This window comes from Castor canadensis, chromosome 4 (assembly GCF_047511655.1).
Source record: "Castor canadensis chromosome 4, mCasCan1.hap1v2, whole genome shotgun sequence".
NCBI classification, from domain to species: Eukaryota; Metazoa; Chordata; class Mammalia; order Rodentia; family Castoridae; genus Castor; species Castor canadensis.
The window spans coordinates 172,054,412-172,071,933 of record NC_133389.1 but is presented as its reverse complement, the minus strand read 5'-3'; the positions used below and the strand labels follow the sequence as shown (position 1 = coordinate 172,071,933).

The 17,522-nt window shown below is 37.4% G+C and overlaps 1 protein-coding gene across 13 annotated transcripts in view; it reads left to right on the top strand.

Annotated features, from left to right (window-relative positions):
• Window positions 1-17,522, top strand: part of Dock10 (dedicator of cytokinesis 10) — a 247,620-nt gene that overhangs the window by 80,746 nt on the left and 149,352 nt on the right. For 2 of the 13 annotated variants that reach the window (XM_074071862.1, XM_074071860.1), the window contains exon 1: window positions 10,465-10,676. The exons of the other annotated variants lie outside the window; for them this stretch is intronic. In XM_074071862.1, the coding sequence (XP_073927963.1) occupies window positions 10,593-10,676 (84 nt within the window). In that variant the 5' untranslated portion in view covers window positions 10,465-10,592. Of the gene's footprint in view, window positions 1-10,464; window positions 10,677-17,522 lie in introns of those variants that run through there. 13 annotated transcript variants of the gene reach the window in all.

Here is a 17,522-nt window from a genome sequence, read left to right as displayed (position 1 = left end):
CTAAAACAGAAACCTAGGCTCGTAGGCTAATTCAGAAATGAGGATGTTAGGCCACCTAGAGAAGTGAGAGAGGGCACTGATGGTAAGCCCAGAAGGCTGGAGGTTCTCCCAAGCAGATCAGCTTGAAAGCAGTTCAGCTTTCAAGAGGTGCTAAGCCTAGTCTAAAGAGAAACATCCACCATCTTCCAGATCACTGAAAACCATAATCAAAAAAGCATCTTATTAGATCCCAGGGTAGGGGAGATTTGGACCTTCTCCCTTCCCAGGGAACTTTCAGCAATATCTGACAGAGTTGTTGACTATCCCTGTTGGGGCAGATGGAGTGGTTGGTGAAGAGTGGGGTGGGTTGGCAGTTGGCATGTGGTAGGTAATGGCCTTTGATCCCCAGGGTACCCACACTCAACAAGGAATGACCTGGTTCAAAATGTTAATAGTGCCAAATTTTAGAAAACTTGATTCAATGACTGAAAGACATGATAGGAATGACTAAATTTACAAAAGTCCAAATAGAGAAAATGAAGTGAAATCAAAAGTGAGTGGGTACACGTAGAAGAAGAAGCTGAGCAAAGGTCTGAAGCCCAGCTTTTCATGTCTGGCTTTACTCCAGGGATTTCACATTGGTCTCCCAAATGTGCAGCTTGGTCCTACAGGTTAGTTAATTCTGCCTGCTTGCATATGCATTATGAAGAGAGAATTTATAAATGAACCTTCAATTTAGCATAAATGTATAATTTGTATTGGGAGGTGATGCCCCCAGAGGCATTATTACATGGTTTTCTGCCTAGGAAAACCATTAGGTGAACCAACTTCCCAGTCATTATTTTTCAATGTGTGATCTGTGTAAGATCTTTAATGAGCATCACCTGGGTGCTTGTTATAAACCCAGATTACTGAGCCTCCATCAGACCCACTGAAGCCTTGGGATGGGCCCAAGAGTCCACCTTTTTTAACCTCTTTCTGTGTGATTCTTACATATAGAAGAGAATCTTTATTCCTGAATTTATTCTTATAACAATGACTTTAAAGTCCTTCTGTAATCTAGGCTCAACTCAGATTATAGTGCCTGTATAAAATCATCTTTGACCTTAACTGACACAGCCCTCTTTTCTGTTTTAGAATTCTGTAGTCCATATTCATTTGTGGCTTAATTTCTGCCTTCTTACATTTCTATGGATTGTTTGATGTGTACCATCATCACCCCACAGAGACTATGGGGGACTTTCTGCCCTAATGTTCTCTATCACTGATACCTGGAAAAGGATAGGCAAATTAAATATTCAACAGAATCCAAACCTCTCCATATTTGTTCCCTTCTCATAAACCAGATTGAGTAGTTATGATGCCCTTCATAGAGCTATCCAATCCTTGTGTCTATGCTAATTCAGTTCATTTTGTTTACCTGGTAAGGAGCAGAACAGATTTCAGGAGGTTAATTTGTCTTCTAATTAGAGACTTTATGCTACTGCACATCAAAAAGTCAAGAATTTACTAAGTAGTATATGGCTAAATAATAATATTCCAACAATTAATGTTCAATTGATTGAAAAGCCAAGACCTTGCATTTCCACAATGCAAGGCATTAATGCTTTAATCAATGTATTGTACCACTTTGCCACCTCCTGGCAGAGGCCTCAAAATGTATTGCAGCAGCATTAAAAAAATGGTTTTGGGGGTGGGCTGTGTTGTAGAGATTGCATCTAGGCTAACAGTGTGATCCACTAGCAAGCAATTGTTCTAAGTAGCTGGTTGCGTGCATGTTGAGAATTCGACATTTACTCATTTTTTCCTCATTAAAATTGTGTAGGTAAGAATATTTTATTGCTATTTGTAAAAACACATTCTTCTTCAGTTAAAAAAACCCCACCAGTTTTAAAATATACATAATGCTGATATTCTACAAATTAACCAGTTTTTCCATCAGAACTTCACATATTTAAAAACCTTGATCTCCTCGTAAAACCAGTGTACAATGTGATGTTCAGAATAATTACTAACCCGTGGGTGGTGCTCATATTGAAAGCAAAGTAAACAGCAGTAGGAATGAAGAGACAAGGGTAATTTTAGGTGCTTGTTTTATTTTAAAGGAAATGACTGTGGTCTGTACTTAATTTTGCAAGTAGTAGGAAACCAGAGTGGAGTCCAAGCCAGCAAGTAGAAAGGATGCCTCTGTTTCTGTGGGAAAATGTCATTAAGCTATAGTTTCTATATGGTAAAACACCATAGCAATGATTCAGAGTTCCTCAGCCACATAGAGCTGGGGCTATATTTGTGTGTCTTTGCCTAGTCATTTGCGGAAGAAATCATATCCTTCAACCAAGACATCCTTTCAGTTTTCTTTAAAAGGTGGAGTGATATTATGACGAAAGATGTGTCGATTTGTGGTTAATTTTTTTAATGGGAAAAGAACACTATTTTCTAGGTGAAGAAGTAGCTGAATGACTTTTTAAAGGGTAGTAGCAATCCAGTTGTACATACTAGAATGAAATATAAACTTAGGAATTCTGTGATAGCCATGATATTTTTGTGGTTGTCATTATTATTGTTGTTATGCCCTGGCTTTTGAAGATTGAGGGAAGGGCATGTGAATTAGTGTATGGTGTCCATAAGAATAAGTGTTTGTCCCTTGAAGATGTCCTATTTTCAGTAACAGACCATGCTAAAGCTGGAACTATTTAACTATACATGGCTTCTTGAAGACAATTGATAACCTTTAGAACATCAGGGTGGAGATCAGGCTGTGTCCCACTCCAGAATTGTTCCATATTGAATAGAACAGTAGCTTTTAGGCTGTGCCTGGCTTGAGTGACTCCATTTTATGAAACAGCAGTTCACTCTATTTTGAGTGCAAATACTGGGCAGAATGACTCTACATCTTGTTTGTGCAAGTAAACAACCACCATCTGTCCAGCACAAACCAGGAAACAGACTAATAAATAACTTATTTTTTCAAATAAAAGATTACTACCTGTGAACTACATCAGGAATACATGGATATACGAGTGTATCAAACCCACATCAGAAAAATGAATCCCATGAACTTATTGAACACAGGAGACCAAGGAAAGATGTAACCTCTCACCTGGATCATAAAATAAGGGACACCTAACACTGGGATATACCATCATATACCGACCCATCATCAGCCCATCTGGTGCATGCACTATGGATGGACAGGTGATAACCAACTACCTCTGGCTCCAGGGATTCAGCTCAGCTCAGTTCCCTGCTTGACATGACCCACTCAGGTTTGCTGTTCTTAAAGTATATATCATTGTGAAATGTAATGTGTGATTGAGCGTTAACATTTGTAATTAAGATTGGAATAAAAGAACCTATTTTCCAATGACTCATAGCTGTCAAGTGACAGAAGTAATACTATATTGTTTTGTTTTTTCTGGAAGTAGAAGTCTGTGTCCCATAATAGAGTTCACTACTGAAAATGTGTAATTCCTCTGATTGCTATTAGATTCTAAGATGGGCTTACTAAACTCTTTTAAGTATTGAGTTCCTTACCTACCCATACTCCTCTACCATCTAATCCTGAAAATTTGCAACTGCTCAATCCTGTTGAAAGTCAATAATATAAATAAATATCATTGCAACTTGTGACATGTCTGAAGATATGTGGATGAAATATTATAAAGTATTTTAATGCAATAAAAGGAACTTATGCATGCATACACAACACACCTAGCACATACCATATATACACACTAAATACACATTACTCCTTTACACATAAAACAAACACACACCACACACACCACACCAACTTTAGTTTGCTTCTTTTGTTGTTTTGTTTACATTCGCCCTCAATGTGATCCATATTGCATAGCACTATTTATTTTTTTATGAATTTTCTAAGTATTTTATACTATAATCAATGATATTTGGATTAAGGTTTTGCTGACAGGAAAAGACATTGTATTCTATAGACATTGCCCACTGAAATCTCTATGTATAGAAGTATGAGGTTTTGTTGGGTTCACTTAAACTCCCCCAGAGAACTCTCCACTCTCATTGGTTACTTGGAGTTATGCAGTTGAGTTGACCTTTCTTACAGGATGTAGTGAGCCTAAGGGCTACTAACTTTAAAAGTACTTCTGCCTGGGGCCAGACTCAGGAGAGACCACAGAGGAGGAGGAAGTAACTACTGGCTGCCCTACTTCCTTTAACCACAGTATAGAGTGGTGAGCTGAGTATGCAGAGGCTCTGTGTGCATTGTATTCACTGGCTGGAAAAGGAAAAATCAATTGGAAATGGAAGAGAAAAAATAAAATGAGTTCCCTAAGCATTCTCCAACATTAAGGAAGTTATCATAGTGAATGCTGAAAAGCTCAAAACAAATTGTAATTCATAAGATAGAATGAAGAGGAGGTGAATAAAGCAGGCAGAAATGAATAACAAGTGTAATTATTCAAATTAGGATTTGTAGAACTAATATGACATCATGTATACTTGTCTAACTCTTAACCACCAAGTTTCCAGTTGCTTTAAATTTTTGAGTCATTTTTGTGGAGTGGATACAGTGCAGGTACACTGTCAATTAAAGCCAAATTTCTTTCCTTTGTTTCTTAGGTTCAATGATGATATCACTTGCCAATTGGATAACCTGCATAATAGAATGTAATTATAATTGAGCGTTTAAAAATGTAGCATAACAGAATATTTTAAGAGGATCTTCTCATAGCTTTATTGCCTTTAACTTGCCATTTGTTTCTTGTGTTTACATATTTGATCATCCTTCCACCATTATTTTCTTCCTCTCCTTCAACTTTGTTTAGTTCTGCTGTACCATTTTCTTTCTCACCTTCATTTCATTGCACGTTTTTTTCCAGTAAATGACTTATAAACCAAATTTCTATTTCCTCCCCCTCATTTTTTTAACTCCACAGAAACCTGTATCCCACATCAACTGTTCGGTAGAAACCACATTCAAAGGGCAAGTGTTTTCCTCACCTTTACCTTCTCCTTTCAGTAATTCTTGATGTTAAAATCATTTTAAAAGACACACACACACACACAAACCCCAGCCCCGACAACGTCTGTGGAAAACAGTATTCTAAAGATGTCCCTCTCAATGGATATTCATTTGTAAGTTATACACAGGCAGTGTATAAATAAACACACATGCTTATGAAAATGTATAAAACTCGTCCATCCACATCTATAAACGTCATGGTTTAATTTAATTTTATATGTGAATAAAAGCTGGGTCAAGCCTGTGGGGGAAAAGAATAAAGTTGTCCCTCCCAAACTCTGGTTATTCAATCAAACTCTAGCTTTAGAAATGCTGTGAAGGATCTTTGCTACTAGGAATGAAGTTTGCTAATAAGTTGGCATAAAAATGCAGAAATTTTATGGATTAGCCTTGTGGAACCAACCTAATCATGAAAGGCCTTTGGGGGCCCAGGCTTTTCTCTTGCTAGAACACACAGATGTAGAAAAAGAGATGGATTGGAAAGATGAAGCACAGTCAGAGAGATTTGAAGGGTGAGAAGGATTCAGCAGGCTGTTTCTGGCTTAAAAAGGGGCCATTAGCCAGGGAATGTGGGCAGCCTCTAGGAGCTGAGAATGATCCCTGTCTGACAGACAAGCAAAGAAACGGCCACCTCTGTTTTACAGCTGCAAGGATTTAATTTCACCAATGATCAGTCTATGAAGGACAACCCCTGCTAATATGTAATGTTCAGCCTGGTGACACCCTTAGCACAGAATCAGCAGAACAAAGTTGTCCTCAGATTTCTGGCCCATGAAAATGGTGAGATAATAAATAGGCACTGATTTCAACCTCCAAGTGTGTGGTAATTTTTGTTACAACAGCAAGAGAAAATAATACAGATTGCCAAAAACTTCTCAAGTTTCTAACATCTTAAATTCATAATCTTATTTTTTCCTAAAACACAGTAAAAGCTGCCCATCTTAATTCATTTCCAAACATCTATTAAAAATAGCAAACTTTCTTTCTCTGATAAGACACCATAGAGCCAAAATCTGAAATTATACATAAGACTGTGTAAGGTTGTATAGTTTGTATGCACATGTATATCCACATATAGATACATGTATATACATAAATACATATTTATATAACACCTGGCAATGATGGCAATAGCTATCATTTTCAATAAATAATGGTTTATTTATATGCACATTTAGAAATCTTAGCCATGATATGGACACATCCATGTATTACTAGTTCTCAGTTACAGGGACTTAAGTTTTATTTCATAACAACTCTAAAAGCCATATGCTAATCATGCCATTCTACACAAAAAATAGTCAGAGGATAACATGCTGGGGGTCATCTAAGGCCTGGCTGGAGCCAAGACTGCAAGGTCCTTGGTTTTTAGCATTTCTTTCTGAATTCCTTTCGACCTCCTCAAACCCCATATCCATCCAGATTCAATGTACCACCTTCCTTAAATGCAACTCCCCAGAACATCTGTTCTCTGCACCATGCTGGTAATTTTTCTCATTATCTCAGTATTTCATAAATTGCCTTCTATCCACCATTTGTAAAAGAACTTCAAAACTGTGTTCTCAATTCTGTGTTACTCAGTTCTCCAAAAATTCATTATAGAACCTTTAAGTAGAGCTCTCTTGATTTTCTTCTTCACATCTCCCTGAATCTTTCCTGAGTTCTAGGCACATGTGTTACAATGGTGCTGGACAGTTGTTTTGTCTGTCTTCTTGACCTAACACTCAACATGTTCAAAAAGCCTTTACATTCAATGCAGGGAAAGAAAACCTCTTGTTTTACCATGTTTCCCTCAGTCATATTAGCCATCTCCTTGGTAGCCAAATACAGAAACCTGCTGTTGTATTTGAACTTCCCTTAGAGCTAAGAGCTCAAGCTCCAGAACTGGACTTTTCAGCATTTAAATACCAGTGTGCTATCTGCTTGCTTTGGAACTTCAGGCCTATTGCTTTATCTATCTGGACCCAAGTGTCCCCCTCTGTAAAACTGGTGTGGTAATAACAATAATCCACCACCTACCTCATAGGGCTTTGGATGTTTTAAATAAGGTACCAAAAGCAATGGTACCAACACTTAGCATCAAGTACTGTCTCAATAAATTCTATCATTTTCCCATTAATTGTCAGATATTTCTTTTTATTTATTTATTTAATTTTTATTTTCATTGATTCACATGTGCGTACATTGTTTGGGTCATTTCTTCCCCCTGCCCCCCTCCCCCACCCTCTCCCTCCCTCCTCCCCTCACTTCCAGACTTAATGCAATTCCCATAAAAATCCCAATGACATTCATCACAGACATCAAAAAATCTACCCTAAAGTTCATTTGGAAGTACAAGAGACCACGAATAGCCAAGGCAATACTCAGCAAAAAGAGCAATGCTGGAGGTATCACAATATCTGACTTCAAACTATATTACAAAGCCATAGCAATAAAAACAGCATGGTCCTGGCACAAAAACAGACATGAAGACCAGTGGAACAGAATAGAGGACCCAGATATGAATCCACACAACTATACCCACCTCATTTTTGACAAAGGTGCCAAAGATATATGATGGAGTAAAGACTGCCTCTTCAACAAATGTTTCTGGGAAAAGTGGTTATCCATCTGCAAATATTTCTTTATAATCTCCCTGAAATCTATGTTTATGTTTCTGTTGACTAGTTGTCTGCCTTTGCCATTCTATGTTAGTCTCTAGATCAACATTAATTCATAGTGCCTGCATGTAGCCACCAAATGTCTCTTCCCAAAGCATGTTTTAATCATTATTTAAGAATTGCTCAGTAGTCTCCCATGTCTTTTAGGCTATAATGGAAGCTTTCATACTCTGCTAAGAGTATGAAAGAGCATTCAAAGCCATAGCTTCCATTTTCAATTGTTTCTACCTCTTCTATTTAACAATTTATTACGAGCTGGCTGGACCCAGTTTTTTCTAAGCATTGTCTTTTGACCTGTCTCGTAGTCTTTGTAGTGATTAATAATTGTGTTTTCTATGTACCAAGCAAGGCAATATATTGACATTTTTATATGTCATCTCAGTTATCCTTACAACAACTCCATAATAGTAACTGTGCCATTCCTATTGACCAGAGGAAAATCAATCCTACGATTTTAACCATTCTTCCTTGATGCCTTCTCACATGGAGAATTTCTTTAGCTGGAAGATCTAAAGCACTCATCTTTTTGACACCTACCTATTATTCAAAGCCTACCTTATGACTGTTCAGTAAAGCTTTTCCAGACACCTTCAAACTCTGATGGACTCCTCTTCCAAGCAAACCTTCTTAAAACTATTAAAGATGTTATGTATTTCTCACAAAGCCCAGCAATGCCTTAATAAATTCAGATATTTGATTGGCATTAGGTTTCTTTTCTAATAAACTTGACAGTAACTCCTTGTGATTAGGCCAACTAATATCTGATTTATCTTTACTGCTGGTTCTAGCCTACTGTCATAGTCATGATTTTCACTTGACAACATTTTTCTGAACCTAAGCAGAAAAGGAATTTGTTGGAATGAGGTAGATGCCCCCTAGAATGCTGGAAAAGTAGATTTGGTCTAGAAACAATGATGGCAGAAGCCCAGTAGAGATCTCCAATAGTGCCATGGCATAGGATACTACTTGCTGAGCCACTGGATTTCCTTCTCTTTTGCAGTCACCTTGAGTTTTGTCTCTCTGGTGTCTCCATATATTGCCTGGCAATGCCTCCTCTTGTCAATGTTTAAGGGAGCTGTGCTCAATAGCCAAGCAAATGGAGGAATGAGTCAATTTTTTGAACTCCAGGCCTCAAGTATGCAAAGCATGAGGGCTTCCACTGAGCTACATCCCCAGCAAAATGAGTCAGACTTACATTGCAGAAGTTAAGGAGTGGGAGGGACTCAGGATAAAGAAGTGTGGCGCCTAAAAGAGGAATAGGGGAAGAAGTAGATGCAATGATTAGAAAGAGAGGAAGTCACTTAAGAGTTTCGCAAGATTATTAAGTGCTTGTTATTAGGTACTGTACCTTTCTTCTAAACCAGTGAATCAGGGATTCAGTGTTCCATCAGTAGGAAGTTCCCCAGATGGCCTTCAGAAGTTTGTGATCACTGGTTTTGCATACAGTTTCTGAGTACTTACAGTTTTCCAGTGATGGGTCCATGGCTTTTGTTAGATTGTCAAATGAGTTCATGATCCAAAAAAGAGTTGTAAAATATTAGTTTCTATTCATTAAAATAAAAATAAAAACCTGATGCCAGAAAATCAGGTGCCCAAGAGGGAGACTCTCATAACATCACGTAAGAATAAAATATTAAGTCGTAAAATTCTACATGTCTTATCATGTACCTGCTCATCAAAGAGATGTCAAAAGATTAAAGACAGGATGAGATCTGTTTAGAATCCAAGGACATAATAATGATATCATTCATCCCACCATTGTCATTTTTATATCATCTTGCTATTTTTCTGGTAGGTTTTGAAAGAAGCCTCCTGTCTTCATACTCAAACAAAGAATAAGCAGAATGCCCTGTGCCCTGTCTGGCCCAAATCAGTACATGACAAGGCAGAGGTGTATGAGTGGTTCAAGTTCAGGTAAATCTGCATGCTTCAACTAAATCTAATTCTGTTGTGGAAAAGAGGATGATTTAGTCCTCTGACATCCACACGTTTCTCATCTCATCTAGTAGAAAAACTTGACACGTTTGCATATTCTATATTTACTTATACCTTGTAACATTCTGAGTACCAGGCCCTGGTTAGTCACTGAAGACACATCAAATGAGGGAGACAAAAATCTCCACTCTCATTCAGAATGGAGCCTCATGGAGGAAGTCAGAAATAAAATAAATACACAAATTGTGTAGTACTGTTACATACTAGTAAATGCTGTGGCAAATAATAAAACAGAAAAGAGCATCTAGGTGGGTTTGTGAGAAGAATTGTACTTCTAAAGAAACCCAGAGGAAGTGACCAAAGACCTAAAGATGAGGTTGTTAACTACTTGGTTCTTTCTAACCATTAGACATACAGAATTTAAGCTGTCCGTTTGTATTACAATAAATGTTAGTAACATAATTTCTTTATTTAGGTAACCAATAAAAATAGAAATAGAGTTCTTTATCTTCTTGGACCCTAAGTGGTCATCTGGGGAGACCACTAATTTAGTCTACACTTGCCTGAGCACCTGCTTTAAATAGGATTGTTTGTCTAGCTCTATTATTATAGTTTAGCTTTAATTATAAAGTTTGGATGGCTGTTTTAGTGGCAGATGTGAAGGCCTACAGTAAATTACTTCTTTGATTCAAGCTTGACTTGATTCCATGGGTGATTTTCCATCATACTGTTCATGGAGATAAGTTACTTTGTCTTTTTGTCTTGCTTTAAAGTAGGTGGTTGAAAGAATAAATGCACAAAAGCAGTTGCTGAGTAGCTGGTAGTTAGCTAGTCACAGGAAGTGGTAACTTGCTGGTTTTCCTTTCCTTTCTGTTGAGTTATATTAACATAGCATGAGCATTTCCCTTTTTTACCAGAGAAGAGAAATTTGTTCAGCTTGGTGAAGCTTCAGAAAGAAAAGGTCTAGCAATACTTACATTTTAAAAATACTTTGTGACTTTAATTACAACAATACAATGAGCTTCCGAGGAAAGGAATTTTGGAAGAAGAGACGGACAGTGAGGAGAGTAAATCCAGAAGAAATCCACAGATTTAGTTCTGTAGGTATATAAATACTGAAATTTTGCTTTTCATCTTTTCTGCAGTACTTTCTTTTAAAAGGAATTGGCTCTAGAGTTGTTTTTTGTCATAGGTTACTGGTGTTGAAGTCACATTGTTTTCAAACTATATGTAACCCTGTAAGAAATACTGATAATGGATTTAAGCAGTTAGAACATTACTAGAATATTTGGACTTCATCTAAGGTTACTTTAATATTATGGGACAAACTGCTATTTCTGGGACAGTTACTCTTTTAATTAAAGAGGTCACAGTTACCTAAATTAAGACCCCCCAACTGATGACTTGTATATAGTTATATTTTTTAATGTTGTTGTAGTATTTTTATCAAGTACCACTTATTTACTGTAAAGTTCTTACCAGAATAGTCTAAACTATGAAAGAAAAAAATTAAATATTTAATCAACACAGCCAAAGAGGAATGTAATATTTGATACATTTTAAAAAGGTTAAAAAGATTTGATGTTGTTTCACTGTTAAAAATGTTTCTGTCTGTTCTTTGCAAATGAAGTGAGAGCTATGGAATGTGTGCTTATTACAGCATTCTAGAGTTCTATCTGTAAAAACTACTGACAGTTGAATGTCAGAGCCAATTGCTAGAATGCTTCAGTGACTGGCATATATTGTGGAAGGCCCACTTTGTAAGACTAATGACTGCAGCAACAGTATTGTGTAGCTCAATTTAGAAGACTGAGCATTTTGCACAGTTGTTTAAGCTTTGCTTTACATCTTCAGGACAGGCTTTCTCAACCTTAGCATCATTGTTATTTGATGTCTGAAAATTCTTTTTTGTGGGAGACTATTCTACATTCCTGGCTTGATTTTCTAGGTGCTGGTGGCAGCCCCTCCTCAATTGTGACAAACAAAACATCTCCAAACATTACTAAATGTCCTCTGGGCAAAGAGAACCATTGCCTGGTTGAGAACCACTTTTGAGCAGATAAAACAAAACAAAAAAAAAATTCTGTTTGTTAATGCAAACATCTACAATTTCGAAACAAGTGACTTTTAGTAAACATAAATGATAACAATTTATGAATTGTCATTTATGAATAATCAAATAAATGGTCACTCAGACCTTGATAGGCTAAACCATGAAAAGTATACTGCCTTCAGTCAGTAGTGACTCTTCTAATACTTGCAGTTATTTGGTGGTAATTTAGTAGGATTAGAATTAATTTGTGGTCTTGCTTGTAGGGCTGGTGTTGTGTTATTGTTCATTCAGATTCTGTCTCAGTACTTCATGTCTGCCATGGTGAACACACAAAACCAGGCCCTTTACACTTGTTCTTAGGAGATGCAACTTGAGTTTTTGCAGCCTGCATTTTACAATCTGGATATGTAGGGTCATTTTGCTCTGCACTGGTCAGAAACATGGGCCAAGTTGTGTCTTCTGCATTGGTTTCCTAAAAGCCACATAAATTGTTTACCTTCAATCTGTTAAAGACTGTAATTGTTTCAAACATTTGCTTGACTTGAGATTATTTTAACTTTTAGACTAATCTCAAAAACATAATTTCCCTGCTGCATTTCTCTCCATGGAATTTAGATGAACCTTGTGTTATGTCACTCTGAGACTTACTTTTTGTGTCCAAGTAAAGAGACAACACAAAGGAGAAGAAGATGTGTATCTTATATATACACCACACATACAGGATTGGCAAGAGGACAGTCCCCAGTATCTCACCATACAATGAAGCTAATCACTCTACAAATTATCTTAATTGAATTTGAATGTATTGCTACTGAGTACTATGGGAAAAGCAGCCAGTAAGGACCTGATGTTTTCCCACAGCATTCAGTAGCAGTGCATTCAAATTTAATTAAGATCATTCATACAGTGATTAGCTTTCTTCTATGGAAGGCACTGGGGACATTCCTGCTACAGTTGCCTGCTTTTGGTCTGCCTAAGATAGGCATATCTGCTTCCACAGGCTGTCTCCTCTATTAAGTAAAGAGATTATTCAATCCATCCTTAATTATTATCCTAAGATGTGGTTTTCATTTTGGAAAACAGAATTCAAGAAAGTGAAACAAGTAATTAGAGCACTACATTTGAGACTGCCGTCTCAGGGGTCCTTCTGCCTGACTGTCACCAACTGTCTTTCTGCAGGTGGGCAGGTTACATCTCTGAGCTTCAGTTTCCTCTTCTGGAAAATGTTCACAACATTTATCCAGCCTTAATGTTGCTTACTAGAATTAGACTTGATAATATGCAATCTGAATGGGATTTGAACACTGTGAAAAGCTAGAACTGTTTATTTTTAAAAGTTTTAAAACCATGTGAAATAGATCCCTATCCCAGAGCATGACCAAAGGGGTACAATTGTAGTGCAAACGCAGTATAGTAGCTTCAACATTAAGCAACAGTAAAGACTATGTGTGATATTTGCATCTTGGGAGAATTACTAGGTAGACACTCACGGATCTCAGATCTCCTTCTATGTGTTGATGGGGTTTGCCTCAGAAACACCATGCTTTACACTATGGTATAATACCAGTTTAGCTGAAGCCCACCCAAAGCCAGATGGAACTTTCCACAGCACATTCATCTAAGCTTCCAAAACCTATGCAACATGCGTATATTGCCTTCAGAGTCAATAGATGCTCTGGGAGAAGCCATTCAAGTGATAAAATTTCCCCACAGATGAGCACGAAGCCTGAAGTTAAGCTAGAGAATAAGATAATAATTTCTTTGAAATTTTCAGATATAGTCATATATTGTAGTGAAAGGAGAAATAATGAGTGTTGAACACAATTATCACAGATTATCTGTTTCTGTCATAATTGTGAGGGTTTTGAACTTAACAGCCATCTTTTGCTCTCAGGCAAATTTAGAAGCTATTTAATTTCATGGTAATCTAGAAAACTTATCTAGAATGCTGAGACTTCCTAAGAAGTACACAATGCAAATTTTATGATCTGTTGACCCAGAGTGACAATTTTGTGGGTGTTTTTTTCTTCAAATGCTACTTGAAGCTGTATAATTAACTCTGCTGAAATATTTAATTGTTTTGGAAGTTTCTCTTGCTAAACCAGTTTTCAAATGTCTTCATATATTGTAAACTATTTGTGAAGATGCCATACAGAGGACAATTGTGTTATGAGAAAAGTTCAAGGAAGATGAAAGTTGAATGTTAGATCACCAAGTAGATCTACTTCCCTTAATCTTTGAAATGTGTACACTGTTCTACAGCTGATGGTTTTCTTTTTAATTGCTGTTCTATTTTTATTTTTATTTTTTTATCAGAAATATTTACTGTAATCTCTAGGGAGTCAGTAAAAAGATACTTCCTTCCTAAATTTCATGTCCTAATTCGGAAATATTAAATACCTGACTAGGTTGAGTTATTATATCAGTCATCTGTATAGTCAGAAAAAATGCAGAATTTTTATGTGTGTGTGTGTGGTACTGGGGCTTGAACTCAGGGCCTTCTCCTTAAGCCACTCCACCAGCCCTTTCTTGTGATGGTTTTTTTCAAGATAGGGTCTCGGAAACTATTTGCCCAGGTGGGCTTTGAACTTCTGTCCTCCTGATCTCTGCCTCCTGAGTAGCTAGGATTACAGGCATGAGCCATCAGTGCCCAGCTTAAATGCAGAAGTTTTAAAAACTAAATGTGATTTATTGTTTTTAAGTTGCCAGTGGCTTATGGATCATTAATCTGCAAGATTTCAAAGCTGTTAGAAAACTTTGGATATGTATGAAATTTGCTCTCTCTAAAATAACCAACTGGAACTTTAATAGAAAAAAGAAAACTAGAGAATCTAATCTAAATGGCATCAACTGACTCTCCTATATACATAATTGTATATTGTATTGGATTATTGTCTTTCAAGTTCATTTTTTATCCTTTGGTCTTCAGGTTAATATGAACAGTCTCCCTCCCTAGTCATATACGTTGCTTGGGTGTTACTCTTTGTTGTATACACATGTTGAGAGGGGTTGCCTATTGAGGCCATTGTGTAATGAACAAGTTAGCTGAAAGGATGCACAAGATGGCTCTAGGGTCCAGGGTGTTGGGTCCAGAAAGATGAAATGAGACTAAGTCAAGGTTGAAACACAACTGGATGGCAGAATGAAGCATATAAATGGCAGGTTGTAAGAAAACAAAGTAGGAGTAACCAGGGGTTCTGAGTTCAATGCAGACTACAGAAGTGAAGAAGCATGCATTGAAACTTTATCCAGCCTGAGAATCAAAGGGAACACAGATCAGAGGACTCTGAATGTGGGCTTCAGCAGGAAGAAACGGCTACCTCAGGTACCAGGAAGCTGCAGAGGAGCTACTCCTAAAACGGACTGGAGCAGGGTGCCTGCCATGTAACCAAGAATGACCTCATTTTCCTCGGGGCTGACTCTAAGGAAGGGAGAAGAGCAAAGTCAGGAGACAGCCACCCATCTGAGCACTAACTGAGTCATTTGTTCGAGGAGGGAGTGGCACAGTGGACAGAAAATGAGGTCATGAGCCCAAAAACTTTATTTCCTGAAGCACAGTGGTACAAAACTTTTTGATTTTAAAAATGTCCTCAACTGGAGGCAATTTCCCATGTGCATGCAGACACAGGCATTATTAATCTTCATTAAATGGTTACTAAACCTATCTTTCATCTCCACTTCTTCATCTTCCTTACCTTCCTATAAATTTTTTTTTTTCCTCGGTCCCTACCACCTTCTTCCATGAGGTGCCCAGTGACCTAGCACCTAATCTTCTAATGCCCTTCACTTCAAAGCAAGCAGGAATAGTGCCCCAAATCACAGCTGTATTCCAGAATTTTCCCAACTGGAAAAAAAAAATCTGTTTTCTGTTCTGCAAAGCCATGTGCTTTTCTGGAGTCGTGGAGTGGAATAGACTGAGCTTGGTTAAAAAATCAATTCTTTCATAAACTTGCTGACCAGGTTACAGCAGACCTCAGAATCTGAGTGTCCTCATCTATTAAAATAAAGATTCAGTGATGTTTGCTTAATCATCCTACTGATTAATATGGGAATTCCTTAAGAGAAGATACTAATGGTCTTTGCATTGATCATGAGAGTAGTAGTAGAAAAATAGTTATTAGCACTTATTGGGTAAATTATTTAAAATGATAGTGCCTGTCGTTACCGTTATTATCAATATTTGTTTTGACTATGCTGTTTCTATAATCAAACATGCATTAATTCATTTTAATATAACAAAGTTACTAAATATGACTCTTGAGATAAAAATGGAAAGATGAGGGAAACTGACCTGGGGATAGAAATGGTTGAGTGATGCCTGGGCTATTATGTTCTGTAGGGATCAGCCAGAACTTCCAGTGGAATGAGAACTGCGAAATTATAGCATGTGACCCTGTCAGCACTGAAGGCAAATGTGGTCATAAACTCAGTTTGGATGTGCAGATGTTCTGGAATTATAGGAGAATGATGAGTTGAATAAGTTCGTGTTAATGGGAAATTTAGATCAGGACTGCACTTCAGGAATAAACTTGGAAGTCCAAAAAGTTGCTTAAGCCCCCATTCCCAGTGTGCACGATTCCCACTGTAATGTTTACAAAATGAGATAACATTGAGATGCATTGGGATTTAGTATTACACAAGTTTTAAATAGCTGCACTTCAAAGACAGAAGTCATTGGGTGCAAAAGGTCCTAAGAAACTAGTCAAATCCAAATGAATATAAATGGAGGAAGTAATATCCCTTATTGTAAGTATTTCTCGTGTTCTAGATTACTATGTTTCTTTTGTTGCAAGCATTAGACTCCCATTCAGGTAATTAGGCACAATCCAGAAAAGGGAACAAAGGCAGGGTAGAAAGACAGGCTTGTAAAAGAACCAAGAGCAACTTGGGATGGTAGGAAACAAGGGTCGCTCTGGTAGTTGGAAGCAAAAGACAGTTTTGTGGGAGCACAGCCCTGGAAATGAACAATTTATAATCCTTTTCTCAATTTTGGCATCTCTCCACTCAAGGTCCAGGGTTCTGGAGGGAAGACTTGAATGGATGTTGATGGGGGGGGTCAGAGAAAGCAGGGCCCTGTTAATGATTTCCACCAAGACTGATACTTCTGGTAGCCAACATCATACTTAATGGGGAAAAACTGAAACCATTTCCCCTAAAGTCAGTAATGACACAAGGATGCTGCTATCCCCACGCCTATTCAACATAGACTGGAATTCCTAGCCACAGCAATAAGGCAAGAAGAAGAAATAAAAGGAATACAAATAGGTAAAGAAATAGTCAAACTATCCCTATTGGCAAGGAATAATTGGAAATTAAAATTGCCTCTGCTTTCTAAAAAAAGACTGGTACTTCTGGGATAGGGAAGAGAAGTCCTAAAAAGGGAATTGAAGTGTTAGTACTAAAAGGAGACCTGATGGGTATCAGAGAGGCTAAAAAATGAAAAACATCCACTATGCAAACCATCCACTATGCATGTTCAACTTCAAGTAGCCACAGATAATATGCTATCATTACAGGAAGATTTATTTAAAATATAGTATGCATATTGTTGGCAGACTTGTTTATGATATTTATGTGCATGCACTCGTGTATCACACACACACACACACACACACACACACACACACACACCCCACTTGACCTCTGAGTAAAAGGTGGTCCCTGTCAAAGTACTAAAACAGTGTCAAACAGTGTCCGAGTATAAGCTGGTGGTAGCTTTTGTCACAGGCCTCATATATATTAATCTAACATCCCCTGCAGTTTGTTCTAAGGCATTAATTTGCCTGGTGTCAGGCAGACTTATAATTGGGTTGTGATGTGTTTTTAATGATATTTAATATCTTTCAAACGTCTCCAGAAAACTAAATGAGACATGTAATTTAATTTGATTTAG